General features: G+C 47.0%; 2 protein-coding genes across 5 annotated transcripts in view; both read right to left on the bottom strand.

Annotated features, from left to right (window-relative positions):
• Rap1gap (RAP1 GTPase activating protein) overlaps nucleotides 1-2,288 on the bottom strand; it is a 61,232-nt gene extending 58,944 nt beyond the window's left edge. Inside the window, exon 1 of one of the 3 annotated variants that reach the window (XM_070037705.1) lies at nucleotides 2,207-2,288. The gene's annotated coding sequence lies outside the window, so the exon portion shown is untranslated. The remainder of the gene's footprint in view (nucleotides 1-2,206) is intronic. The other 2 variants (XM_070037708.1, XM_070037706.1) reach the window with 2 other exon arrangements.
• Nucleotides 2,289-10,686: 8,398 nt separating this feature from the next.
• The window catches only part of Usp48 (ubiquitin specific peptidase 48), a 71,111-nt gene continuing 54,971 nt past the window's right edge, over nucleotides 10,687-26,826 (bottom strand). For both annotated transcript variants that reach the window (XM_070037699.1, XM_070037700.1), the window contains exons 23-27: nucleotides 21,244-21,399; nucleotides 16,867-16,992; nucleotides 14,164-14,212; nucleotides 12,482-12,508; nucleotides 10,687-11,212 (exon numbers count right to left, since the gene is read on the bottom strand). In XM_070037699.1, coding sequence (XP_069893800.1) covers nucleotides 11,190-11,212; nucleotides 12,482-12,508; nucleotides 14,164-14,212; nucleotides 16,867-16,992; nucleotides 21,244-21,399 — 381 coding nt within the window. In that variant the 3' untranslated portion in view covers nucleotides 10,687-11,189. The remainder of the gene's footprint in view (nucleotides 11,213-12,481; nucleotides 12,509-14,163; nucleotides 14,213-16,866; nucleotides 16,993-21,243; nucleotides 21,400-26,826) is intronic.

The following is a 26,826-nucleotide window of genomic DNA, read 5'->3' as shown; positions in this document are numbered from 1 at the left end:
GCCCGGGATGGCCTGGGTGTGGGTGATGTCTGAGCACCTTTGCCAGGTTCACGGATAAGCATGTGGGCTTCCACCTGCTCTTTCCTGTTGTGTGGACGTGGGAGGAGGACATAGAGACTACTGGGCCTGTGTGTGCCTAGGGGTGGGATCTGGATGGCATGTCCCTCCGTGGTGACAGGCATGGAGGGGTAGGGGTCTTGGCTGGGGCGTGCCTGTGTGTTCCTGTGTGCGGGGCCCAGGGTACTTGTGAGTCAGGCTGTGTCTGCATCTGTGTCTGGCTGTGCTCGGGTCGTGGTTGTTTGCGCAGCCTGTGCGGCTGCTCGGCAGCCTCTGACAGCCGGGACAAAGGCCTTGCAGACAGACAGGTGGCGTGGGAGACAGACTTGCCCCTGGAGTCTTCGAAGGCCTCTCTGCCTTGGAACTTGACAGCGGTGCAGGGGTGGGAGGTGAAGGGCAGGCTCTCATGGCACCGTTCAGACACTACTGGGGGGCCTGAGACCAAATGCCCTCCAAACACTAAGGAGGCTAGAGGAATCGTTCTTCTGTGTTTTGGGGTACGTTTGGAAGGGAGGTAAAGAAGGAGGGGGGGGTTCTCCTGAGGCCCTGCCAGACAGGCATCTTGAGGAAGGGAGGAGGCAGTGAATGGAAAGAGCCAAGGGGGGACACATCATGGCTGTGGGAAGGGACAACTGAGCAGGCACAGTCTAGACATCCTCCTCAACCCAGCCCACCTACATCCTGAGGTACCTAGATGCCCCACCCCCCCACAAGGTGGGAACAGGGGGACACATCCCTGCGAGCACCCCGCAGGATCTCTACCCTGGATCAGGAGGCAGGCATCTGGGCTTGCAGCCCCACCAGAAGACAGCCCAGTAAGCTCACAGTTGCTCGGCCTCTTTGGGTCTCACCTGTTTCCGATACAAACCCTCAGCCTCATTTTGAAATGCTGGAGGGGGTGAGGGGTCAATCATGACTCTGGAATCTTTTCCAAGGCCACAAGGCAAACCTACCCTTGACTAGATCCTGCCTTCAACTGCCAGAGGACCCTTGAGCAGGCCTGTGGTCCTGCAGGGCCCAGAGCGGTCTGATGATCACGCTCAGCTTCTATAAGCCCCACCTCGTGCCAGCCTTGACAACATTCAAGAGCATCTTTGGCCCAAGTTCCATGTCATTACCTAGGAAACTCAGCACCACCCCCCTTCACCTTTACTCTCCCTGAGGAAAGGGTCACACGAGCCAAGGCAGGGACGGAGCATCCCTCACAAGAAAGGGACCCTTCTCCATCTCATTCCTCTTTGACCTTCTCTGCTGCTCCCACCTGGCCTGGCAAGGTTTCCCTTCGTGGCCCTCCTGTGGGCCTCCAGGGGTCTGACCCTCCTGACTTTGAAGGACAGGGATAAATGTCCATGTGCCAAGCCAGGGGTGGGGTGACCTTCCTGACTAACCTCAGGCCTGGGCTAGACCCCGGCAGGGACTTCGGGGTCAAGTATTGGTGGGAGCCATATCACGAGGGGTGGAGGCGGGGGTCATTGGCCTCCAGAGTCTGTGCGTGTGTGGGTTCGGGTGTGTGAGGGTGCACAGGTTTCTTCCCCGTGCCCAGGCATCCAAGGGCGGCCCCAAAGGGCGCAAGGGGCACCGGGACTGCCCTGTGTATCCCCACCTTAGACCCTGCCGAGCCAGGGGAGGGGATGAGGGTGGCCCGACGGTCTGACGTGTATGTGTGCACGGGTGTGTGTGCGTGTGTATGTGTGTGTGCGTGTGTGCGCGCGCACACCCTGCCCCCGACGCGGGTCAGGGACAGGGCTGGGGGGGGGGTGCGCTCTGTCCCCGGGGAGCACGGACGTCCCCACCCTGCCGACGACGCAGGGGCGCTGGACCCCAGGACCCGCTTCCCCTGGCTGAGGACGCGGCGCCTCCCGGGCGCTAGGCCGGCTGCTCTGCAACCCGAGGCGCCCCTCCTTGGGGAGGGCGGGAGACAGGGCGTCCACCCCGGGCCCGGGCCCCAGGCCCCCCGGACCCCAGCCCCGGCCCGTGCCGAGCCCCCCACCCCGACCCCCGGGTCCCCCCAGCCGCCTGCCGCGGCGACGCCGTCCAGCGGGCGGCGCCCATCCCGCGCCCCCCGGTCTCCCCAGGCGCGCGCGGGGTGGCGGCCGAGCGCAGCCCCACACCTCGGCCCCTTCCTCCCCGCGGGGCCCGGCGCACTCACCGCAGGCCCGGGCGGGCGCGTCCTGGGCTCGGCACCCGGTGCCCGCGGCGGCCGCTGCAGCTCTGCCGGGACCGACGCGCTCGCCGCCGCCGCCGCCGCCGCCGCCGCCGCCGCAGTTCGGGGGAGGGGGGGAGGTCACGTGACCGCCGGGCGCTCCTTTCCCGGCGCCGCCCCCCCCCCCCCCCCACTGCGGAGCCGGGGCCGCGGGCGCGGGAGCGGCGGGGAGGCCCCCGCCCTGCGCCCCCATCCTGCAGGCGGGGAAACTGAGGACCAGACAGCGGGGTTGGGGGGAGGGGACCGTTCGGGGCCACGCGGCGGCGGCGGCGGCGCCCGGGCGCCGTTCCGAGGGTCGGGACAACTTCTGGGACCCGGGGCGCCAGGGGCGGGGGCCGCTCGGCTCGCGTCGAGGCGCCGGGGTGGCGTCCCGGCGAGGCCGGCACCGACCCTCGCCCCGCGGCCGGCGGCCCCGCTGCTCCCAGGACCCCGAATACCCTGCTCGGGTGGAGAAGTGGACGACGCGGCGGACGAGAGGGCCCCGAGCAGGAAGGGGCCGCGGAGGCGGGGTTGGACCCGGCCGGGGAAAGGCCCTGCCCAAGGTCACACTGCGCGGAGACTCGAACCCGCTCCTCCCCGGAGGTTACCGGAGCCCACTGCCCGCACGCGCACCTGTCTCCCGGGCACCGCCGCCTAGGCAGGCTCTAGCTGGGGGGGTCCAGGGGTGGGGGCGCGGCAGGCCACCCCGGGACCACTTTCACCCCGTGGGTGTCACTGGGGAAAGTGAACTGGTGAAAGGGGTGAGCAAGGTGGTAGTGGTGACAGGGCCTTCGAAGGTGAAGAGTATTTTTTTATTTATTATGTATTTGTCAGTCCTGGGGCTTGAACTCAGGGCCTGGGCACAGCCTGCTTCCAGCTTTTTCTGTGTATGTGGTGCTGAGGAAACAAACCCAGGGCTTCATGCATGCGAGGCAAGCACTCTACCACTGAGCCACATTCCCAGCCCGTGTCCAGTATTTTCAGTGAGCACCTGCTCTATGCCTCCCACTCTGTCCGCAGTCACAGGACTGCATTTCATTATGGAAAAGATCTTGGCTTCTATAGTAACTGAGACATGCAGTCCTTCAGGGATTGGGACCCTCATCCCATCCCCAGGTGGGAAAAGGCTGAGACATGGGGACCACACACTTGGCTTGTTCCTTCAAGTCCAGTATGAAATTCTACCTTGATAAGCTCCCCCAGCTGGAAGTGGAAAAGGCAGGAGGCAGGAGTGGATACAGGGTCTAGTTTGGCAGCTTGGAACCAGGGCAGCTATAATTTGCAATACAGCTTGTCTGGTGCTCAGCATGGGGTGACATTCTGGAAGGTGGGGTACAATGTGGTAAGCAGGAGGAGGAAGATGCGTTGGCTCAGGTGGTTCACTGAGGGCCCACCCCACTCCTGAGCCCTCTGCTTCCAAATGTTTCAGGCCCCATCCAGTTGGCTCAAAGCTGCAAAAAGAGGGAATGAAAATGAGGCTGACCAAAGTCCTCCAGGAGACACGGAGGAGACCACAGGGTGAGTCGACTGCTGCCCAACAGGAATGCTGCGTGAAGCCCCAGTCCTGGGAGGTGCTGGCAGAATAAGTCCTGGTTGGGAAATGACAATGGAATGTCTATGGATCTTTGGGTCACCGTGGACAGGGCTGGCCACGGCCCAGGATTCTCCTAGGCATGTCTCCACCCATCCTTCGGCTTTCTGTACACTGAGCTGGATTGATCCTTGAGTTCTGACCACAATCACAGTGCTTCTTCCTGTTTCCTAATTCTGTCTCCAAAGGAGGGCTCTGTGCTCCAGTGTGGAGGCCAGGTGCCCCACCTGAGCTAGTGGGAGAAGACAAAGTGGTGGTGTGCGAAATGCACCAAGCCAAGGTGCTCAACTGTGTGACCTTTCATCATCCCGTATCCTTCCAGCTTCTGGCCCAAAGACTCAAATAAAAGGTCCTCAAGGGCCTCAGAGCCTGCTAGCATGGGGGAGAGGGGGTGGCAGCAGCAAATGTACACTGTGCTGGCTGAGCAAAGAACGAAAGCTCTTCTGCACCAGGCTTCTTTCTTTATAACCAAGGAACGTTTTAAGCACAGTCTTTTCCTCTTTACAAAAAGCCTCCTCAACAAGGGGCTCTTGTCTGTCCTGGGGGGGGCACGTGCCTGCTATAGGAGGCTGGGTATGGGGCCTGGCATGGAGCCTGGCTACTGAAGGGAAGATTGGACAAAGGCCTTGGAGCTCTGCTTTCTCTGTCCTATTTCAATCCAAACCACTCAGCACTGACCACTCACGCATGGCTGGGCACAAGCTTTCTCTTCCTCAAACACTTAAAAACACAACGACTCAGCCACCACTCTGCTTCTCTCCCTACACACCCCACACCCCCCAATCACTGGGAAATAAAAGCTGTGCTTCAAAAAAAAAATCTGACATCTAAGAAGGCTGGAGAGCAAAAGAGTGCATGGCACAACTGACTCTAAGTGATGCGCCAAATGTCAGAAGATTCTTAAAATGGCAATAATGCCCCTTGGGAGTAACTCCCTTACCTGTTGCAGCACTAGCTGGCTAGAACCAAGGAGAAAAAGAGAGGACCAGACAAGAGAACACATCTGTGGGGAGTCCTCCAGACATGTCATCCACAGAACACGGTGGGGAGGAGGTATGGATTAGAGAGCATTTCCATTTCAGACAGAGGCCAGATGAGGGGCGGGAGTCAGGGAAGGAGCTGGATCCCTGTAAGTGGGAGGCTGCCAAGTGGATGCTGTCACATGCACAGGATGAGATAGCAGGACCCACCGTTGGGGTGCCCGGGCTTTGGGGTCACAGCAATGAAGCCCCTGTTTTGTGCCTTAACAGGGAGAGCTCAGGGGCCCTGCTCACAGAGGATCTGCAAGTGGATCCTTGTATTCATTCGCCTCTAGCCAGGGGACCACGTGATCTAACCGGAGCCCTGCTCTTCGGAGCTAGGTCAGTCCAGTACGAACTAGGTTGATTCATCTGGGATTGTTTAGGTGCAGCTTGAACTGGCTCCCAGTTCAAAAAAATATAAGTAGCACACATCCTAGACAGTCTAGCATGCTTTAAAGTGTCTCTTCACATGGAGAGCCAGTGCCACGCTGTGGATGGCTGAGAAGACACTGCAAAGCCTCCTGACACAAACCAACCTCGGATGGGCCTCAGAGGCAGCCATTGCTGCTTTCTGATTTCCCTCCAGGGAACAGGTTAAATATGAGGAGAGGATCTGAGGTGCTGAGAACCCCACATCCTTCACACACCACCTTTGTGCCTGACAACCATGGTGCAGCTAAGGGCCTTGCAGGGAGAACATGGAGGCTCAAAGGGAAACACACTGTCCAGGATCATAAAAGGAGCTGGTTGCTTGTTGCAGTTTGCTGTTCCCTTGGTTACAAAACCCAGAGTGCCAGCAGCCAGTGGCTCACGCCTGCAATCCTAGCAACTAAGGAAGCTGAGATCTAAGGATCATGGTTTGAAGCCAGCCCAAGCAGGAAAATTGGTGAGTACTCTTATCTCCAATTAAACACCAAAAAGCCAAAGTGGAGCCATGGTTCAAGTAGTAGAACACTAGCTTGGAGCATAAAAGCTCAGGGACAGCACCCAGGCCCCAAGTTCAAGCCACAGAACTTGCAAACAATCAAGCATGCACACAATTTAAAAACACCAGGACAGGGCAGGAAAACCAGATGGGGAATATAGAGGCAATTGTGCAGGAGGCCTGGCTTCAACCCAGGCAGTGGCTGCTAGGTTTCTGACTTCCCAGGGGTGCGTCCCTCATTTGCTATGGTGTAGGCCCTGCCTAGCCTGGCAGCACCAACACAGATGTGAAACCCTGCAGCCATTTCAGCTGCTGTTACAGGGCTGGCTCCTCTTCTGTCCAAGAGCAATTTTACTTCAAAGGCCTTGGCCTGAGAGGTCTTAGTCAAGCAAGTGATTGAAGGCAGCTTTATTTTCCTGAGCTTGGTGAGGGACTGGAGGAGGGGGAAGAGAAGGATGGCGCTGTGAGAGATCAGTACATGAATTGCCTAATTATGCTGGACAAGATCTTCTAGCTAGAGGGGGCTGCATGTAGCCTCATGAGCAGGAGTGCAAGGCTCTAAATGAGGCTGATTAACAGGTCACTGGGGGAGGGGAGCACAGAGCACCAGCTTGTGCTGTAGTCTTAGTCTCTGCTGCGGGAGAGACATGGCAAAGGTGTGGCTGTTAGGACTGGGCATAAATTCTAAACCTCAAGGCAGACTAGTGTCTCCTGGAAGAGGTACACAACTCCTGACAAGTCACAACCTCCTCCTTCCTAAAATCTAGAGGCTCAAAAAAAAAAAAAGATACTTAAAATGGGCACCAGTGTCTCATGCCTATCATCTTGAGAATCAAGAAGCTGGGATCTGAGGGTTGCTGTTCAAAGTCAGCCAGGGCAGTGAAGTCTGGTGAGCCTCTCATACCCTGCTAGCCATGCAGCTGTGGAACTGTGACTCAAGTGGTAGAGTGCCATCCTTGAGCAAAAACACCTAAGGGGACAACACCCAGGTTGAGTTCAAGCCTCAGCACCAGTGTAAGAAAAACAAGGTACTTTACATGAACATATGTAGTTACGTGACCACACTCACAGAACTGGCTCTAAGGTTTATGTGGGGGGGGGGGGAGGGAGAGAATATACACATTACCCATTTCATGTCCACTATTCATAACATTATTATTAACAATAAGCAGTGGGAAGAGCATTCAATTGCAAGCTCTGGAAACATCCTCTCCACGCACTGACCATGGCTCTTTGAGGGATTTGGGGGGCCTGGTGTCTCTGCCTCTGGGCTCCAGGCATCTGTTTCTGATGCTGTTGGCAATGATGATCATCAACAGTTGAAGCTGCCCTTCTGGCACAGAAGTGTCCATCAAGACAGAAATCTTCAACACACATTCTAACCCCATGGTGGTTACCTTTCCACACGACCCCACACATAAACAGGGACTGAAGCAGATCTGCGCTTCCCCACCCAGGTGGGCTGCAAGGGAAGATTTGGGGCAACCATCCATCCATGAAGCTGGGAGGGCTCCCAATAAAAGTTCCTCAATACATCTCATTAATTACAAAGAACATTTTACCCCAGAAATATTATTACATATTCCCCTTTGTGCAGCAAGGTAAACAGATGACAAATATTGCCAAAGAGGAGAAAACACAGCAAAGCCAGACTCTAGCTTTGGTTACAAGGGGAAAGGATGTAGCACAAGTAGATCCTCACAGGGATTGTAGGGCTGGCTAACCAGGCAGCCCGTGTGACATAGCAGGCAGCCTGAATGGAAACTTGGGGTACCTGGAATTGAGGTGGCCTAGACCTCTGGACAGCACTGCTCCCTGGCAAGCGCAGTACAGATAACCAGGTACATAGCTATTCTGGACAACATTCTTGCCTAGACAGTATCATGGTAGTGGGGGGGAGGTGGTAGAGGTAGGGTTGGATAAGGGTGAGAATCTGATTAAAATGAGTCCTGCTTCTCCACAGCCTGCACTTTGAACCTAGTGCCCTCTACCAAGCATGCTGGTCACTCAGGTGCCATGCCTCCTTGAATTTGCAACAGGAAAGACAGGCTTTTCAGCTCAGTTCACTTCAGCAGTTTGCTCAGAGAAGCCATACCATGGGCTATTCAAAACAAGTTATTCGATGGAAAGATTAGCTTCTAATATTAACCACAATCTGATCAACAAATCTTTGACCACACAGACCCACCAACTGGATAGCTGAGGGCAGAAAACATATTCTGGAAGTAACAAAGAAACAAAGGCCCAGATTTGTCTCTTTAATTTGGGAAAAAAGGGGGCAAATTTGAAATAAACTTCACAGGTACCCAGAAAAGACACTTCCCTCACAAGGAACAGAGATATCAAAGGGACAGCCTGCATTTCCTGCACTGGAAGTTAACACATTCAGGTTTGAACTCGGCACTCTAGCACTTGAGTCATGACTCCAGCTAAGAAAAAAAAATATATATTTTCCTCCTCTAAAGAAACAAGCTTCAGTCTGAAGTTCCAATTTTAAAAGCTTTCAATGTTCTTAAGAACATCTGACAGACAGGTGCAAACAGTAAATCCTCTTTTGCAACCCAGAACTCATTGCTGATGTAAGATTTTGGTACATGTAAGAAGGAAGGAATATGAAGCTGGGTGCTGGTGGCTCACATCTGCAATCCTAACTACTCAGGAGGCTGCGATCTGAGGACTGAGGTTCAAAGACAGCCCAGGCAGGAACATCCGTGAGACTCTTACCTCCAATTAACCACTAGAAAACTGGATCACTAGCCTTGTGCTGAAGAGCTGAGGGACAGTGCCCAGGCCCAGAGTTCAAGACCCACGATTAACATACACACACAAAAAATTCCTACAACAGTTGGCAATGTGAATGTTTGTTAACTCACCGGTCTCTCTGAGAATAAAGTTGATATAAAAGCAAAAAAAATAAAAGTGTCGGAGACAGGAGCCGGTGGCTCACATCTGTAATCCCAGCTACACAAGAGGCTGAGATCTGAGGCTTTTGAGTCAAAGACAGCCCAGGAAGGAAAAGTCTGTGATGCTCTTATCTCCCCAATTAACCACCAAAAAGTTCCTAGTGGAGCTGTGGCACATACAGGAGAGAACCAGCATTGAGTGAAAAAGTGATAGCTCCCAGGCCTTGAGTTCAAGCTCTAGTATGGGCATCAAAACCAAAAAAAAAGGTACTTTTTGGTTAATAATAAGAATCTTGAATTGAATGAAACACCCATACACCTTTCCTCTGAGTTGGGTAAATATTATTGGGCCTTACACCAAGAGCTCTACCACTTGAGCCACACCTCTAGCTCCTTTACTGCCATGGCAACTTGAGGTAGGGTGTCTGACTTTATATGCCTTAGTCTGGCAGCCCGCTATACTATCATCCTCCTAACTCGTGCTTTCCCTGCCACTGAGGGCAACAGGAATGCCTCAACAAGCCCAGCCACTGTGCTTTTCCTGCCACCAGGATAACAAGCTCCTGTCACAGAGCCCAGCCATGGATTTGATGGATTCTGGCCTTGAACCCAGAGCCTCTGATCTCAGCCTCCCAAGTAGCTAGAATTACAGGACTGAGCCACAACACACAGCTTTTGCTTTCTTTCCTTCTTTCTTTCGTGCCAGTCCTGGGAACTGTCCCTGTGCTTTTGGGCTCAAGGCTAGTGCATTACCACTTTGAACCACAGTGCTTACTAGATATAAAAGTTTCATGGACTTTACAGCCTGTGCTGGCTTAGAACCGTGATCCTCAGATCTTAGCCTCCCGAGTAGTTAAGATTATAGCCGTGAGCCACCAGTGTTCAGCTTCTAGCTTTGTGTGGTTAATTGGAAATAAGAGTCTAATGGACTTTCTCTACAAGGTCTGGCTTTGAGCTGTGATCTTCAGATCTCAGCAAAGAATACACAGGCATGAGCCACAGGCACTGTCTTTTTGTCTTTTTTTTGCTTCAAACTTCAATCTTCAGATCTCAGCCTCCTGAGTAACTAGGATTACAGGTATGAGCCACTGGTGCTGTTTCTTTTCTTAAAGTGATGTCTAAGAAACTGTTAAGAGTGTTTTCAGGACTGGGAAGGTGGCTCAGTGGTAGAGTGCTTACCTCGCATGCACGAGGCCCCAGGTTTGATTCCTCTAACACCACATAAGTAGAAAAAGCAGGAAGTGGTGCTGTGGCTTGGCTCAAGTGGTAGAGTGCTAGCCTTGAGCTGAAGAGCTGAGGGACAGCCCAGGCCCAGAGTTCAGGCCCCACAACAGACAGGAAAAAAAAAAAAAAAAAAAGAAGAGGAAGAAGAAGACATGTTTTCAAAGAATGGTTTAAGAAAGAGAAGACCTAAGAAAGCTTTTAGAGAATGGGAATATTAAAAACAAAAACAAAAAACAAAAAACAAAATGGGGCTGGGAAGGTGGCTCAGTGGTAGAGTGCTTGCCTTGCATGCATGAGGCCCTGGGTTCAATTCCTCAGCACCACATAAAGCAAAATGAAAAAAGCCGGAAGTGGCACTGTGGCTCCAGTGGTAGAGCGCTAGCCTTGAGCTGAAGAGCTGAAGGACAGTGCCCAGACCCAGAGTTCAGGCACCACAACTCACAAAAAACAAAAACAAAAACGATATGTTATCCAATCGTAGTACAGTCCTCTTCTGATAAGGCTGTCAGATCTTGAATGTACAAGAACACTTGATTTCTCACTTCTGAATAAGAGCAAATCTGGAGGAAGCTGCAGTCACATGCAAGAAACACTCCCATCTTTTCTCAACTGGACCAATGTATTTTGCCTTTGAGGCCAAAACTAAGACACAATCACCTGCTCACCGCAGAAGTTACAGATGGCCCTGGCACCAAGCCAGACCTCAGGGCAGGAAGCAAGGATCTCTCACCAGGCCACTGTACTGCAGCCACCCTGAAGAAGAGTCTAGATCTCAAGACACTTTGCACAAGGACGGCAGTTCTTCATTTTCATGCTTTATTGGAAGTTGAATATGAATCAAAGACAGGTATTGGTAAGCAAGTTATGTCTCTAGAGAATCACTTAGTTCAGAGCAGAATGTTGTCCCAGCTACTGTGATACAAATTCTTTATGGACCAGTGGGGTCTGGCGTGGAACTCTAACAGAACATTATTCCCTCCCTTGACTAGAAATCTTGTATGTAAACATGATTCATCATCACTGCTACTAAACTCACCCCCGACCTTTTACTACCTCCCCTTTAAATATAAAATCTGAAACATTTCCTTCAAGTCTGATGTCCATCAGTGCAATCTGCTTTATTTGACATAAGGCATTTGGGACAGTCACTTTTGAATGGATTTTTGCCTTTTGGAAGAGTCACATGATGGTCTAATTCTTAAATCCACTTTTGCTTTAATGCCCTAACATGTCAAGCTCCTCTTCCCCTCTGGTAATTTCTTTGCAGCCAGCAAGTGTTCAAAGCTTAATGTCCAAGTAGACCAGTACCTGAGAAAAGAAACACACATGGGGTAGAGCTGTGAACTGACATGATTTCACGTATTCCACTTGCCAAGAAGGCATCATCAACAGGAAGATCTCAGATAAAGACCAAAGCAGCCCCTGGGCTCAAATCAAACCACCAGACTCCAAGCTCTCAACTAACGCATTGCAGTTCAGCCATTTCCTATGCAGATCTTCACACAAGTCAGGCAGATTTTATTGATATTTTCTTTTCATGGCCATGTTCATAAGGAAATCTTTTGGCCTTTTTTTTTTTTTTTTTTTTAAATCAATCGTAGGGTTTGAACTCTGGGCCTGGGTGCTGTTCCTCAGCTCTTCAGCTCAAGGCTAGCATTCTACCACTTGAGCCACAGTGCCACTTCCAGTTTTCTGTGTGGTTTATTTGAGATAAGAGTCTCACAGACTTTTCCTGCCGGGGCTGGCTTTGAACCTTGATCCTCAGATCTCAGCTTCCTGAGTAGCCAGGATTACAGGCATGAGCCACCAGTGCCCAGCTTGCCGTTTTTGTTTTGACCACATCAGAAGTTTCTCAAGTGGTAACACGTAGACTACAAAGCTGCACAGAGAGGCCAGCAGTTTTGTCATTTCATCTACCTCAGCAAAGAGCCCCTGGTATTTGACTCATACTCATTTCTTGGCAAAAATCACAGCCTGCCATGGGCCTCTGGAGTAGCCTGCAAAGAACCAATGAGCCACAGTTTATGCTGTACATGCCAAAGTTCTGTATGTGACAGATTCATGAATATGCAGGTGACACAACAGTGCACATAGTGGCCAAGATGACCAAGGCACAGCCCTGTCTCCACCTGGAGTAATAATCCAAATTCCCAAGGGATGAATGAGACCTTTTCACAGGACTTAATGGAATTCAGCGAATGCTTCTTCCACTAATTCTCACCAGTTACACACTAGCTGTTATGATCTAAGATGACCGATAAGAGGAAATGGGAAAAAGTTGAGTAGAAAATCTAAAATGCCACAGGCTAAATTCCCAACCCAGCCCCTCATGAAATGAAAAAGAGGAAGCCAAATGGACATTGGCAGAAAGACTTCTAAATGCAGGCCCTATCTGAGGCCAGAGTGCTGAAAATGATAAGGAAGAAGCTTGAATAAAAATGCTTTTAACTAAAATTAATTCCAGTCATGAGACTCAGATTGGATTAAATTTTAAAATCAAATTATAGGCTTCACTTTAATAGAAAATTACAGTATGACTCTGACATTCATGAACAAAACATGACAAATGTGACTTACCTTTAAACCCTTCTTCTGGCATACAAACTGGAGAAAGAAAAGAAAAATCCAGATTGAAAAGATGGTGTGTCAAATAGCAATAAGATCACCTCAGTGCTTCAGATGAAAAGTTTAAAATAACTTTTAATTGCCTTAGTCACCTGTAATAGTTACTTTTAAACTTATGGATGACATTGAGCTGATGACAATATTTCTCTGCCTTTATTTTTATTTTTTGCCAGTCATGGGGACTTGAACTCAGGGCCTGGGCACTATCCTTGAGGGTATTTTTGCTCATGTCTTACACTCTATCACTTGAGCCACAGCTCCAATTTAGGCTTTTTGCTGGTTTATTAGCTTTAAAGTCTCATGGACTTTTCTGCCTAGACTGCCTTTGAACCTCGATCCTCAGATCTCAGCCTCCTGAGTAGCTAGGATTACAGGTGTGAGTTACTGGCACCTGGCTTCTGCCTTTATTTTTTATCAACCAATATACAGGCATCACTTAAAAACACTGGTAGCACAAGCTTTGTAACCAGGGCTTGCATTCTGCAGGGCACCAGGAATGTCTGGAGAAAGTGCAGAGGTTGACCTCCCAGGAGCCATTTCTCCCTATCCTCTTCTCCATTCCCACTTTCCACAAGAAGCCACAGTGGATCTTGTAGCAGTTTCTTATGTATTTTGTTTCCTTACTTATAAATAAGTAACAGGCTTAGATTGCTACTGCATAATGTTAAATTGATATCGACAACTTCCTCAACGAAGGACAAATATTAAGTTCTTCTATTGCCTCTTAAAACCTGCCCAAACTAGCCTCCTGACAGAGTATGTCATGATTTCAGATCCCACTGATGGTGCTCACCGGTGAAGCCTGAGGCGCACCTTGGTTCTGCTGCTTGTGTGGTTGTGACTGTCTTCCTGGGCCTGGCAACTCCTCAATCATTCATGTGTTTCATTTTCTCTGTACGTATCTCCCATACATGTATAAATGCAGAAAGGTCTACGAGCCTGTCCAGGGAGTCTCCATCACTTCCACTCTTCCCATTCTGAAGCCTGTATCTACCCACTCCGTGGTGGAGCTGTGCTTGCACTGCTGGGCACAGCATCTATTCTGGAAATTTCCCCTAGCCATTTTCTAGGGTGCCCTCCTCACTGGATCAGTTCTATACCAGTTCTATAATTGGCTTGTGTTGTTCCCTTGTTTACAATGAGTGTGTCCTCACACAGCGTAGTGGGCCACTGACATAGGCGGGTATAAACACTGAGGCCCTCCACAGACTTAGGGACCATCACTGACAACAAGAGTGGAGTCTGTGTAGTAGGAGAGAACCTCTGAGTTGGAACTCAAGTTCCCAGGGCCTGATGGGCCCTGTTCTGTTCAGTTTTCCTATGTAAGTCCTCGTCCTAAGAATGCAATTGCATCAGGTACAAAGTCTGAGTCCCAGCCTCAGGTTAAAAAACAAAACAAACAAACAAACAAAAAAATCATCTTACCCCTAGTTTCTCACTGACGGTAACAGACCCTTGATGAAATCAGTTTTTATTTCCATCAATTCTTTCCTGTTCTCCAAAAGCCCCTTTTACATAGGCCTAACTATCATTTGCACATTTTCTCTATATCATTAATAAGCTGTTTTTAAGCATTCTACGACGTCACACCTTTACCAGTCCATGGACAGACACCTAAAGCAAGCTGGTCTTACCTTGCATGACATCATCCATCGCAGCATAATCTGCAATTGGCTCATCAGCCTAGAAAACAAATGGAGACAATTCAGATCCACAATGAAATGTGTGTATGTGTGGCGGTGCGCCAGTTTTGTTTTTTTTTTTGGTCAGTTGTGGGGCCTGAACTCTGGGCCTGGGCGCTGTCCCGCAGCTCTTCAGCTCAAGGCTAGCGCTCTACCACTTGAGCCACAGCACCACTTCAGCTTTTTCTGCTTACGTGGTGCTGAGGAATCAAACCCAAGGCCTCATGCATGCAAGGCAAGCACTCTACCACTGAGCCACCTTCCCAGCCCCAAGGGGTGTGCCAGTTATACATCATCTTGACGTCTAGCCCCCAATTTTGTTTTGCTACAAAATAAAAACAAACATTATTCAGTGGAAAACTTGGCTTAAGGCACAGCCAACAAAGTCCAGTTTTAACAAATGTTATCACCTCGAAGAAATGGCATAATGGCACATATGTGTGTTAGGGGAGTATTCCTCCCTAAAAACATCTTTAGATATACAAATGTCTTAATATCTAGAAGTCCTGATGTTACTAAAACCACCTTAATCATAATGAGTTACAGGGCAAGTAGCAGCATTGCAAGTTAGGTAGGAAAGACTGGTCCTCTCCAGATACCAAGTAGGCCACAATTACACCACCTCCATCCTTTCTTGCCACCAGGAACATAGCCACATTGTTTTCAGGGGAATCTGAGTTTGTGGTGCAATGAGCTGCAGGTGCAAAGGACCAGTCCAGACCCGTTAATAACATGGCTGATGGGGTCTGCTGCACCATGCCAATGCCTAATTCTATTGCATCAGAATTGGGACCTGGTCTCATTGGGACCTTCTCTCAGAAGACCCCCCCCTTTTTTTTTTTTTTGGTGAGTCATGGGGCTTGAATTCTGGGCCTGGGCGGTGTCCCTCAGCTCTTCAGCTCAAGGTGAGCGCTCTACCGCTCAAGCTATATATAACACCATTTCCAGTTTTCTGGTGGTTATTTGGAGATAAGAGTCTCACAAACTTTCCTGCCTGGACTGGCATTGAGCCACGATCCTCAGATCTCAGCCTCCCGAGTAGCTAGGATTACAGGTGTGAGCCACTGGCACCCAGCTCAGAAGACCCTTCTTTCTAAAATATGGCCATCGTGTTCTCAATCCAAAACCAGTTTTTATAGCCTGAACAAGGGCTCCATTAAGCTACCTGGAACTTTTGTGTCAGAACTTGTGTCTTATGCCTATTTTCCAACATGGTTAACTGATGCCATTTGGGTATCCATACGTGAAACTTTCAAAAGTCTCCAAAATTCTATTCTTTGAGCTAGTAATCGATCATAGCTGTGATCCATCAGGATGTAGTCAAACCACTAAAAATACTTTAGTGTCATAAGACTGGAATCCTGGCTCCTTGGGAGGCAGAGAACAGTGGATAATAGTTGAAGGCCAGCCTGAGCAAAAAAGTTTTGACCAACAGCTGGGAGTGTTGCTCACAGCTCTGTCATCCCAACAAAGTGGGGAAACATAAACAGGAGGACTGCGGTTTAAGCCAGTATAGGCATGAAGTGAGACCCTATTTCAAAAATTTACCAAAGTAACAAGGATACTTGGTTCAGACGTGCCAGCTGAAGAACCCTCATTCAAAATGCTTAGGACCAGAAGTATTTCGCACTTGGGATTTTTTCCACCCTTTTTGATTTCTAAGTCTGGCATTAGAACTGAGTATGTAACCCAGGCTGGACGGGGACTTGCAGTCTTCTTGCATTTCTCCCTTCTGAAGGCTGCACCAAGGGGAAAGGGTAGGCTGCTGTCACCCTGGAAGCAAGGTTGTTATTCTGTTCTGTTCCAGAAGTCAGGAAGAAGGCTGGATCTAGAGCTTTTAACAAAAATGATGACAATCCTCATTGCCTTCACTGAAATTTTCATGAATCTTTAAAAAAAAAAATGCTATCTCTGTGTTTCAAAGGATAAAATGATAGAGCTACTTTTTTTCTGCTGTTGTGGTTTGATTATAAGGCCCTTGTTCCTGCTGAGTTTTTCTACTCAAGGCTGGTATCCTATCATTTAAGCCACAGCTCCACTTCCATCTTTTTGCTGGTTAATTGGACATAATAGTGTCATGGACTTTTCTCCCCAGGCTGACTTGGAGCCACAATCCTCATTTATCTCAACCTCCTAAATAGCTAGGATTATAGGCATGAGCCACTGGCACCTGGCCTCTCTACTCTTTCTTGGGCAGTGAAAAGAGCATTTCAACATAAGTTGCAGACAAAGCCAGGAGTACTGTCAAATTTGGGAAATCTCAGCTCTCTGTAGGCTGAGGCAGCTGGCATCCAAAAACAAAACATGTGGTATGAGGGATATCATAAAAACTTTGTGACCTGAGACCAGGTTGCATTGCTGCTCTGGCAGAACACACAATGCCTCTGGTGCTGACCATCAAACTTTGGCATTCAGAGAGATCCAGCCCAACTTCCTTTCTTTCCTTCCAGTCTGTGAAAAGTCAGAAGAATGCAGGAGGACTTCTACCAGGGCCTTGTGCAATCCCGAATGCCGTGCAGGCCTGGACATTGAACCTGGCACTTCAGAAAGGACCCAGGAGACTTCCTTTTTCATCCTAACCCAGGCAGCAGCTGGTGGCCTGTAGGATGCACCATTTTAAACCCAGAGGTTGTCAGCAAGGCAGCTGTCACTTACCTTTAACAAAATGACAGATTCAGGAATGACACCAAGGGTTCCCAGGGTGGCACAGTCATCATTTAAAATCTTTCCATCAATTGACAAATTCTGGTCGAAAGGAGCAACTGAAAATGCATGCATGATCTGTGACAATATAAAAGAAAGTCTGTATAAAGCAGAATATACTGAGAGCTATACCCAACATGAATAAAGCATGGATTCGAAAAATTACAAACAAACAAAAGACACTACTGTTGGCAGCCAGCCCACTTGCTACATTCCTACTGAGCCTATAATCCCTGATATAACCAGGAACATCCTTGGGAGGCCTAGTAATGAACTGAGGAACAATTACGCACTTGGATCCTTTTGTTCTGCGCTCAGCCACCTCCAGAGGCGGGGGTGAGGAGACAAGTGCACCAAAGGTGTGCCTGGCCTGCTCTGGTACCTGCTGTCAATGTTCTGGCTGGAAGATTTAGCCAAGGATATCACCATCACTGCTGCTCACCCCCAATTTGAAGAACCTGCATTCTTTCACACACAGGCCAAAGCCAAATTCTCTCTCAAAATCATCTCTGGGTGGGACAAAGGGGTGTGTACCTGTAGTTCCAGTGACTGGGAAAGCGAAGGCAAGAAAGGAGACCACTTGAGGCCAGCTTGAAACCAGTCTGGGCAACATATTGAGACCTTATCTCAAAACAACAACAACAACACACACAAAGCTTGCACTCTACTACTTCGAGCCAAAGCACCATTTCTAGCTTTCTGATGGTTACCTGGAGATAAGAGTCTCATGGACTTTAAACTGTGATTCTCAGATGTCAGCCTCCTTAGTAGCTAAGATTATAGGTGTGCTCTACCAGTGCCCACTAGTTCAGGGTTTTGAGATTTTTTTGTCCACCCCAAACCCCCTATTCCCAATACAGAAAGTTTTCATTTTTGGGGGGTGGGGGTTGGTCGTGGGGCCTGAACTCTGGGTCTGAGCACTGTCCCTCAGCTCTTCAGCTCAAGGCTAGTGCTCTATCACTTGAGCCACAGTGCCACTTCTGGCTTTTTCTGCTTATGTGGTGCTGAGGAATTGAACCCAAGGCCTCATGTATGCAAGGCAAGCACTCTACCACTAAGCCACCTTCCCAGCCCCCAGAAAGTTTTTTTAAATTTTATTTATTGCCAATCCTGGGGATTCAACTCAGGGCCTGGGCACTGTCCCTGAGCTTTTGTACTTAAGGGTAGCTCTTCTACCACTTTTAACTGCATCATTATTTCTGACTTCAGTAGTTAATTGGAGGAAAGAGTCTTACAGGACTGAATAGCTAGGATTACAAGTATGAGCCACCAACACCTAGCCTGTTCTTTAATTTTTATCAGGTTTGGTTAGTAACTGTCCCTGAAGGGTAGAGTAAGCCTCAGAAAGGCATGTAAGTACCTTTAAATTCTAATTTTTAAGTAGGAGGTCAATTCCAAAAGTTCATTTTATTATGTTTTACTATTTAGAGACATCCTCATTAAAGGTACAGTATTACAGTATTTCCTATCACACCATTGTCCATGTTATAGGAAAACCATTCCACCTTTTCTTCTTTTCCTTAGATCTGGAAAAGACAGGTATTGTAGCAAACCACCCCCAAACTAGCTGTGTGTACCACAGCTTCAAAAGCTGGGGAGATGGGGATCAGAAAAGTGACCTAAATAATAGTACATGCTGCCGGTTCCAGTGGCTCACGACTTTGATCCTACCTACTCTGGAGGCTGAGGTCTGAGGATTGTGGTTCAAAGCCAGCAAAGTCCCCATGAGACTCTTATCTCCAATTAACCACTCAAAAACCAGAAGTGGAGCTATGGCTCAAAGTGGTAGAGTGCTAGCCTTGAGCAAAAATAGCTCAGGGACAGCACCAAGGCCCTGAGTTCAAGCCCTACAACCAACAATAAGAACAATAACAGCACATGGACAACAATAATGATGACAACATATGGCCTCTCAAAAGATACCTGCTCCAAAAGGCAAGCAAGGATTAACTAAACAGAGATCTGGGGCCAACAATATCAAAGTCATTGCCACCCTGTGCCTGACATTCATACAGCAATCAACCCATTTCATTTCTTTCTTTTTGCTGCTCCTGGGGCAGGAAGCTATCACGTGATAAACATTCTGCTAGGTGCTGGAAATAGACAGGGAAACAACCCACTGCAGAGGGGTTCCTGCTGCAAAGGAAGATTCAATGACAAGCTCACGGAGACGGTGGCAGAGGGGAAGGGAGAGACACTTCTACAGTGGAGGCCAAGACAGGTGTTATTTAGAGAGAGAGGTCACACCTTGCGAGTGATGAGCAGTCACTTCAGGCAATGAGCCAGTTAAAAGCACAGAGCTGACAAGCAGTGAATGTACTGAGGATGATCCACTAGAACCAAGGCAACACAGGCCTGTCTCAAGAGTGGATACGGCTTTCCTGGTCTGTGGAGCCTGTTAGGAATAGTAGGAACCAGCTGCTAAGCTTGCTGCCTTTGAGGAAATGCAGTAGCAGGACAGAAGCTTCCAGCCATATAACGCTGTGCCAAAACCTTCCCTGTAAGGCCACTGAGGACTTAGCTTTGGGAAAATAAAATACATTTGGCGGGAGGGGGAGCTGGAGGTGAAACTCAGTGGTAGAATATTTCCCTCACAGGATTAAGAACTAGGTTTTCATTCCACAAAGCAAAATAAAAAAAAAAATACAATCAAACACTGAGCATCTTCTGAGAAAAGGAACTGATAGTTTTGAGCAATTCTAAGGATGAATACATCTAAGCATTAAGCATTTGGTTTTACAAAGGCTGTCATTCTATTAACATGGAAATACAGTATCCTGAATGGCACCACTGAACATTAAAAACTGAATTGCATGTTTTGTAAAGCATACCACCACCACCACCACCAGTGATCACACACACTCCCATCACAAACTTCCATGCTGTCCAGACTGCTAGGCAAAAGGGTCAAAAAATCTAGTGGAAGCTTTTCAAGTTTCTACCACCAAGCAGCAAGGGGAAGAAAATTCCATTCCACTGCCCTTTCTCTAGCTCCTGTTTGAGCACAGTAGTCTTTGAAGTAAGAATAGCAGTTGAGAAAGAGATGCTGCAAAGAAACCACCCAAGAAAAAGCACATCTGGGGTTTCATTTGAACAACGGCTGTCTTCCAGCTGCTCATCCGTGCAGGTAACACGCTCCCAGATGAAGAGGTTATTTCTGCTGGCTTCTGATTTATTCTTCAAAAATAGAAGGCCATAATAGGAGCAGCAAGGCTTTGGAAAATGTCCTTATCCACAGGGGCTCTTTTGTAATTTAAAGGTTTTGAATGCTCGAGGTTTACCACTGACAGGCAGAAAGCCGGTGATAGAAACAAGCCTTCTCAGATGTAAAGGGTACAATAACAGAGTAAAGATATTATACCAACACATTTATTTTCAGAGGCGTGGGTTCAACCAAGGGAAATACTGTTCTCAGGACAATCTGGAACACATAACACCCTCAAAGGAAGCCTGTACTTTTGCCTCAATTACAATGATAAATATCAGCAACAAGAAAAATGCGTAGCCAGTAAACTATGCCACATGAAAGCAGCATAGTGGGGAAACTTGGTCAACTTCTTGGACAGCAAGCAGTGACTAGAACATTAGGGGCCAAATTTCTCAGGGACATCTTGAATTTATCAGTCCCTTTTGCCTAGGATTTAAGCTATCCTGTCTGAATGTTCATTTACAGCCCTTTAGTACTGACAGTAAGCACTGATAGAACATAAAGCATTTCCCCATTGTCTGTAGTACAATCACTGATAAGGTCTAAGACATGAGGGATAGTGGGCAAGAAGATGTACACCAAATGTCTAAAATTGGAAAAGACCACTATATAAGAAAAGGAGGTAGACTTAAGATAGAATTCTACCAAATACTCATCTGCCTCAGAAACTACTGAGCTGAAAAAACCTTTGACTTGTCCTAATGAGCAGGCAGTCATGTGCCTGCTTTTAATTCCCTCCCCTTGCCTTAAATTCCACAGAACATCCTGGCAGGAGGCTGATATCCATTAAGTGGTCAAATAAAACCAGGACGTGACCGAAATCTATGGCTCTCCATGTTTCTCATTGTGGGAGAGCTATTCGGCGCTTGCTCAAGGCTTCAGAATATAAAATCCATTTTCATCCTCACAGAAAGAAACCATGTCTTTTTAAAGAAAGGAGTAATAATTTGGGGACCCTGGAGAAATCCTTTTAGAATTGAATAAACCCCATCTCCAAGGCACACTACTGTGAACTGATCATGTGCATAAAAGGTCAGAGAGAAAACACATGCATATATAAACAAAGGTGGAAAAAATGGGAACTCACAAAGGCCAAAATCCTAAAATGTTATTTTGCTCACCTGAATCTTCAATTCTTTTAGGGTTTGATTAGCTGAAACCAGAAGTGCTTTCTCACCACGAACTTTTCGATGTCGCATGCTCCGCCGAATGACTTGCTTTTGATAGGCTATGTAATTCTGATGAGAGATTTTTTGCCGTTTCGTTCCTCCATTGCTCTAGGAGATCCAAAACAAGAAAGCCCTGAAACTACCACAGTGAATTTGCTCATGAAGGTCTTTTGGCACATAAAGCACAATACTTATGGTCACAGGAACCTCTGAAATTCATCATGAACAATGAGCCGAAAACTCTCTAGAGTTTCTTAGAAAAGTGAAGCTCACACACTAGAAAATTGGATAAGTGAAATATACTTTTAGTTACATGTGAGCAGTTTAAATGCTTGACATAAGAAACACTTTAAAAAATTTAAAAAGCTGGGTGTGTGTGGTTCACATCTGTAACCCTAACCACTCAGAAGGCTGAGATCTGGAGGGTCACAATTAAAAACAAAAACAAAAACAAAACTGCACAACTCTACTTCCAAAATTACCAGCAAAAAGCTGGGCTATAGTTGAGACTCAAGTGCCAGTTAAGTGAGGGGCTTAGCTAAGTTCAAACTCCAGTACCAGAAAAGGGAAAAAAAGAAAAAAAATTCACCATTAATCAAAAAATACACTAAATTGCCTGTAACTTAATTAGTTTATGTTACAATTGTATGTGAATGAGTGTGAATATACTCTCAACTCTTTCTCTCTCTTTGTCTCTGTCTCTGTCTCTCTATCGTACTGGGGCTTGAATCAATGCTTTTGTGTTCTTGCTTCTTTTCCTGGTTCAAGGCTGGTGTTCTACCACTTGAGCCACACCCTTACTTCCGGCTTTCTGCTGGTTAACTGAAGAACAGAGACTCTCAGATTTACATCTCCATGCTGACTTCAAATCAAGATCCTCAGATCTCCATCTCCTGAGTAGCCAAGATTACAGGTGCAAGCCACCAGCACTTGGCTACATTTTCTTCTCTTTGAAAATGAGAAGGAAGGTATAAGTTATACTTAAGGTATTATACTTTTTCTAAGGACAGAACTTTGGTAAGTCAGACTTTGTATCTTTCACTCATGGCTAGTGACCAACCACTTTGAGCCACATTCTAGTATGGCTTTTTTGGGACAACTTTTCTGCCATAGTTGGCTTAGAACTGTGATCTGAGAATCTCAGTCTCCTGAGTAGCTAGGATTAAAATTACAAGCATGTGTGCCAGGCATCTGTGGCTCACACCCATAATCCTAGCTACTCAGGAAGCTAAGATCCTAGGACCTTGGTTTGAAGCCAGTCCAGGCAGGGAAGTTCCTGAGACTCTTTTATCTCCAATTAAGCACACACACCAAACAAAACAAAACAAAACAAAGAAAACACCACAAGTTGAGCTGTGGCTCAAGTGGTAGAGTGCTAGCTGTGCTTGAGCAAAAAAGTTCAAGCCTCAGGACTGGGGTTGGGGGCAGAGGGGAGGAGAATTTACAAGTGTGAGCCACTATTGCCAGCTAAATGTGCTTCTTATTATTATATGGGTGAAATATATAGCCTTAACTATGAATTCTTTGCACATAAAATGTTAAAAACTGAATGTAGTTAAATCCTTAGGTCTAGCCTCCAGTTCACAGAGCTGGAATATAGGTCACAGGCATAAAGATAGAAAAGAAATAACATAAGGAAACAATTAGCCAAATCCAGAATGTGGAACAATGTGCAAGAAACCAAAGTGGCCTCCGAGTCACGTCAGGGAGAGAAGAAAGGTGAAGGCAAGGCGCAGGACACCTAAGCTGTCAAAGGCCAACGTGAGACCACAAAGGCGCTCTTGCATAGACACTGGTTTGAAAAAATAACCTTTTGAAAATGGATGTTAGATATCAGAGAATTTTCTCTATGGCTTCTCATAAGCACATGGTTTCTTTTACCTTTCTAAAATACGGTTTCACATATAGCTCAGGCTAGCCTTGGAACTCACAATCTTCCAGCCTGTCTTCCAAATGCTGGGACTAGACCTGTGCACCAGTATACCCAGTTCAAGTATATTATTAGCATTATATAGATCACTATTTTTTACTTTTTAGATATGAGATTTTAATGTAATATACTTAAATATTAATAAATTAAAAATAAAAATATATTTAATGTCAATATAGTTAATACACATGGGTAGGAAACATGGTTCAAATTGTACAGTACCTGTTTATTATTGGCAAATGCAAGATGCTAAGGTCAAGCCCCAGTACTAACAAGCGGGGAAGGGGGCAGAGAGGGAAAGAGGATAAAGGGAGAAATGGAGGGCAAGGGTTAGGGAAAGGCAGAAAGGATATGAAATGTTGGGCTGGGAGTGTGACTCAGTGGTAGGCCACTAGACTATCACGGGCAATGTCCTGGGTTTAATCTCAAACACTGCAGGAAAACAAAAACAGTGGCTAGGAATGTGGCTTAGGGGTAGTGTGCCTGCCTAGCATGCATGAAGTCCTGGGTTCGATTCCTCAGTACCACATAAACAGAAAAGGCCAAAAGTGGTGCTGTGGCTCAGTGGCAGAGTGCCAGCCTTGAGCAAAAGAAGCTCAGAAATAGTGCCCAGGCCCTAAGTTCAAGCCCCAGGACTGACAAAAAACAAAAACAAAACAAAAACAGCAACAAAATAACAACAACAAAAAGGTAAAATGTTCACTGTGATTTACCTAGAGGTCATCCAAAGGTAGAAACATACATAGGTGTTCAATATCAACTGTACTAGTCTTAAGGTATTAAAAGTCATTGTGTCCTAGGAAGTCTTGTAAATGTTTCGTCAAGACATTAACAAGCTTCTGCGCAGCAAGCCGGGACAGGGAATGAAACCAGGATTTTGAAACCATCCTTTTTCTTTCTGGCTTAATTAGATCTGGATGAGGTAATGCAAGGACTCTAGCTCTGTTCACAGGTTGTCCCTGTCAGCTGTGATAAGGAAAGGGGTTCAGGGGTTGACTGTGGATACAGATGTCCACTATTCATTCCCAGGACTCTGCAGGGTTCACAAAGCAGTTAATGAAGATACAGCAGTGCCGACAAGCATGAAGTCCATGCACCACCTGGTGGACAAGCTTCTATACCAGGCCAGGTGGCCCTACCTAGCACTGAGTCTATATGGGTATATAAAAAGTTTATTATTACTGTTAGAAAAGGTCAAATTGGACCTGAATTCTACAATTAGGAATAGAAAAGTATCTACAATATAGTATGCAATTTACTTTAGCAGTACAAAATACAACCTAAAAACCAAAGGCCTGTCATCCAAGACATGTTTTTAAAAAAATGTTTTAAATGCTAAAAGCTTTTCCTGGAATTATCAATTTTCTTTTAGATCCATAAAATTTAAATCCAACTTAACTGACAAAAAGTGCACTGGTTTTAGAAGGCTTGCAATTACCTAAGTGATGCCCAATACTGAGTATATTATTAACCTAAATTTTAGATAACACTGAAGGACCTGGTTGATCTGGCTTTAGAGGAAAGGGGATTTGATCCACTCCATTAAGGCAAACACAAATGCACTGCTTTTTATTACAGGGATTTACCACTATGGAGACAGAGCCACCAATCTCTGTTCTGAGATGTGATGATGTAGCCCAAAGAGAAAGGGAGGAGGGTGACATTCTAAAGACTCAATGTTCTTCAGGGACTAGCTACTCTTTTCTAAACAGAGGGCTAGACTTCAGACTTTTTTCCCCCTTGAACCAGAAATATTTAAAACATTCCAGAGTATTACAACATCCAAACAAGGACAAAGAGACAGAGGAAAATTACAAAGTATAAAAAATAATTACAGCATAACGAGCAATGCTCCCCAACATTCTCTATCTTATTTACAAATGTGAAGTCTGTTGTCATCCACAACTGAAAAGAATTCCATATCCACTTGAAAACACATTGCTGTGGTTATGACCACAGTGGATAAACCTAGACATTCAAAAAATTAGCCTTTCAAAGTTTAAATCTTGAAAATATAAGAGTTTTCAAAACAACTCTTAGTCTGAAAAGCAAAGCTTGAAGTAACAGAAACTAAACACACATATGAAGTTTAACTTACCAAATTTAGCGGAGACTAGGGAATAAATTAGTGATAACAGACCAGAAAAGATTTTTTTTTTCCAAAACTGAGACTCTGGTTGGATATCTGTGACTCATGCCTATAAAATCCTAGCTGTTAGCTGAGCACCAGTGGCTCACATCTGTGATCCTAGCTACTCAGGAGGCTGAGATCTGAGGAACACGGTTCAAAGCCAGGCCAGGCAGGAAAGTCTGAGACTCTTATCTCCAATAAACCACTAGAGAACCAGAAGTGGCGCTGTGCTCGCCTTGAGCTGAAGAGCACAAGGACAGCACCCAAGCCCAGAGTTCAAGCCCTAGACAGACAAAAAAGAAGACATGGTAGTATGACTCAGGTGTAGAGTGCCAGCCATGAGCCTAAAAAAATAAAACAAATGAACAACGAAGGATGATGCCCTGAGTTTAAGCCCCAGTGCAAGGATGGTGGGGATAGGGGTGATGGTGATGTGATTCTTGATAATCAAGCTATATTAAGAATAACTAAACAAAATACGGTACTGCCAGCCTACTTCAGGAAACAACAGGGGGCTGGGAAGGTGGCTCAGTGGTAGAGTTGCCTTGCATGCATGAGGCCCTGGGTTCAATTCCTCACCACCACACATAAGCAGAAAAAGCCAGAAATGGCACTGTGGCTCAAGTGGTAGAGCGCAAGCCTTGAGCTGAAGAGCTGAGGGACAGAGCCCAGGCCCAGAGTTCAGGCCCCATGACCAACAATTAAAAAAAAAAAGGGAAACAACAGAACCGTAAATTAAAATGGGCATGTGGCCGGGAGTAGTTGGCTCTCGTGTGTAATCCTGAGATCTGAGGACCGAGGTTCAAAGCTAGCCTGGCAAAGAAAGTCCATAAGACCCTTACCTCTAATTAACCACCAGAAAACTGAAAGTAGAGCTGTGGCTAGTGGTAGAACATTAGCCTTGAGCAAAAGAGCTCAGGGACAATACCCAGGCCCTGAGTTCAAGTCCTATAATCAACTAAAAAAAGGTCATGTAATTCCTCAGGTGAAGGTGGGTTGTATGAAGAGGTGCAGACATCTGGGAATGCTCAAATGGTACAGCACCTATCCAGAAAGCACAAGGACCCAAGTTCAAACCCCAATGTGAAGGGGATGCAGGAGATGAGGGACGGAAAAGGAACAGAAGGGAGGGGGAGGAGAGGGAGATGGAGAGAGAAAAAACAGAGGTACTAGCAGTTTTGAGGGTAGCAATTGTGTCTGCACACTCCTACCAAGAGACATTACAGCTGGGCATGGTGGCGCAAAACTATGATCCTAGTATTCATAAGGCTGAAAAAAGAATTCCAGGCCAACTTAGGCTACATGGTTAATACCCTCTCTCAGAAAACCATAGAGACATTTTATAGTGTCATCTCAAAGAACCCAGGACATATAAGATTTAACCAAGGCACTACAAATTCTAAGAAAAACTCTTAAAACTTAGAAATCTGTGTACACATACAATGTAAAGATCTTAGCATTCATTGCAGGTGGA

This window comes from Dipodomys merriami, unplaced genomic scaffold (assembly GCF_024711535.1).
Source record: "Dipodomys merriami isolate MVZ:Mamm:240054 unplaced genomic scaffold, mDipMer1.0.p SCAF_28, whole genome shotgun sequence".
Taxonomy (NCBI): Eukaryota; Metazoa; Chordata; class Mammalia; order Rodentia; family Heteromyidae; genus Dipodomys; species Dipodomys merriami.
The sequence above is the reverse complement of the archived record's forward strand: the minus strand, read 5'-3'. Positions and strand labels throughout refer to the sequence as shown.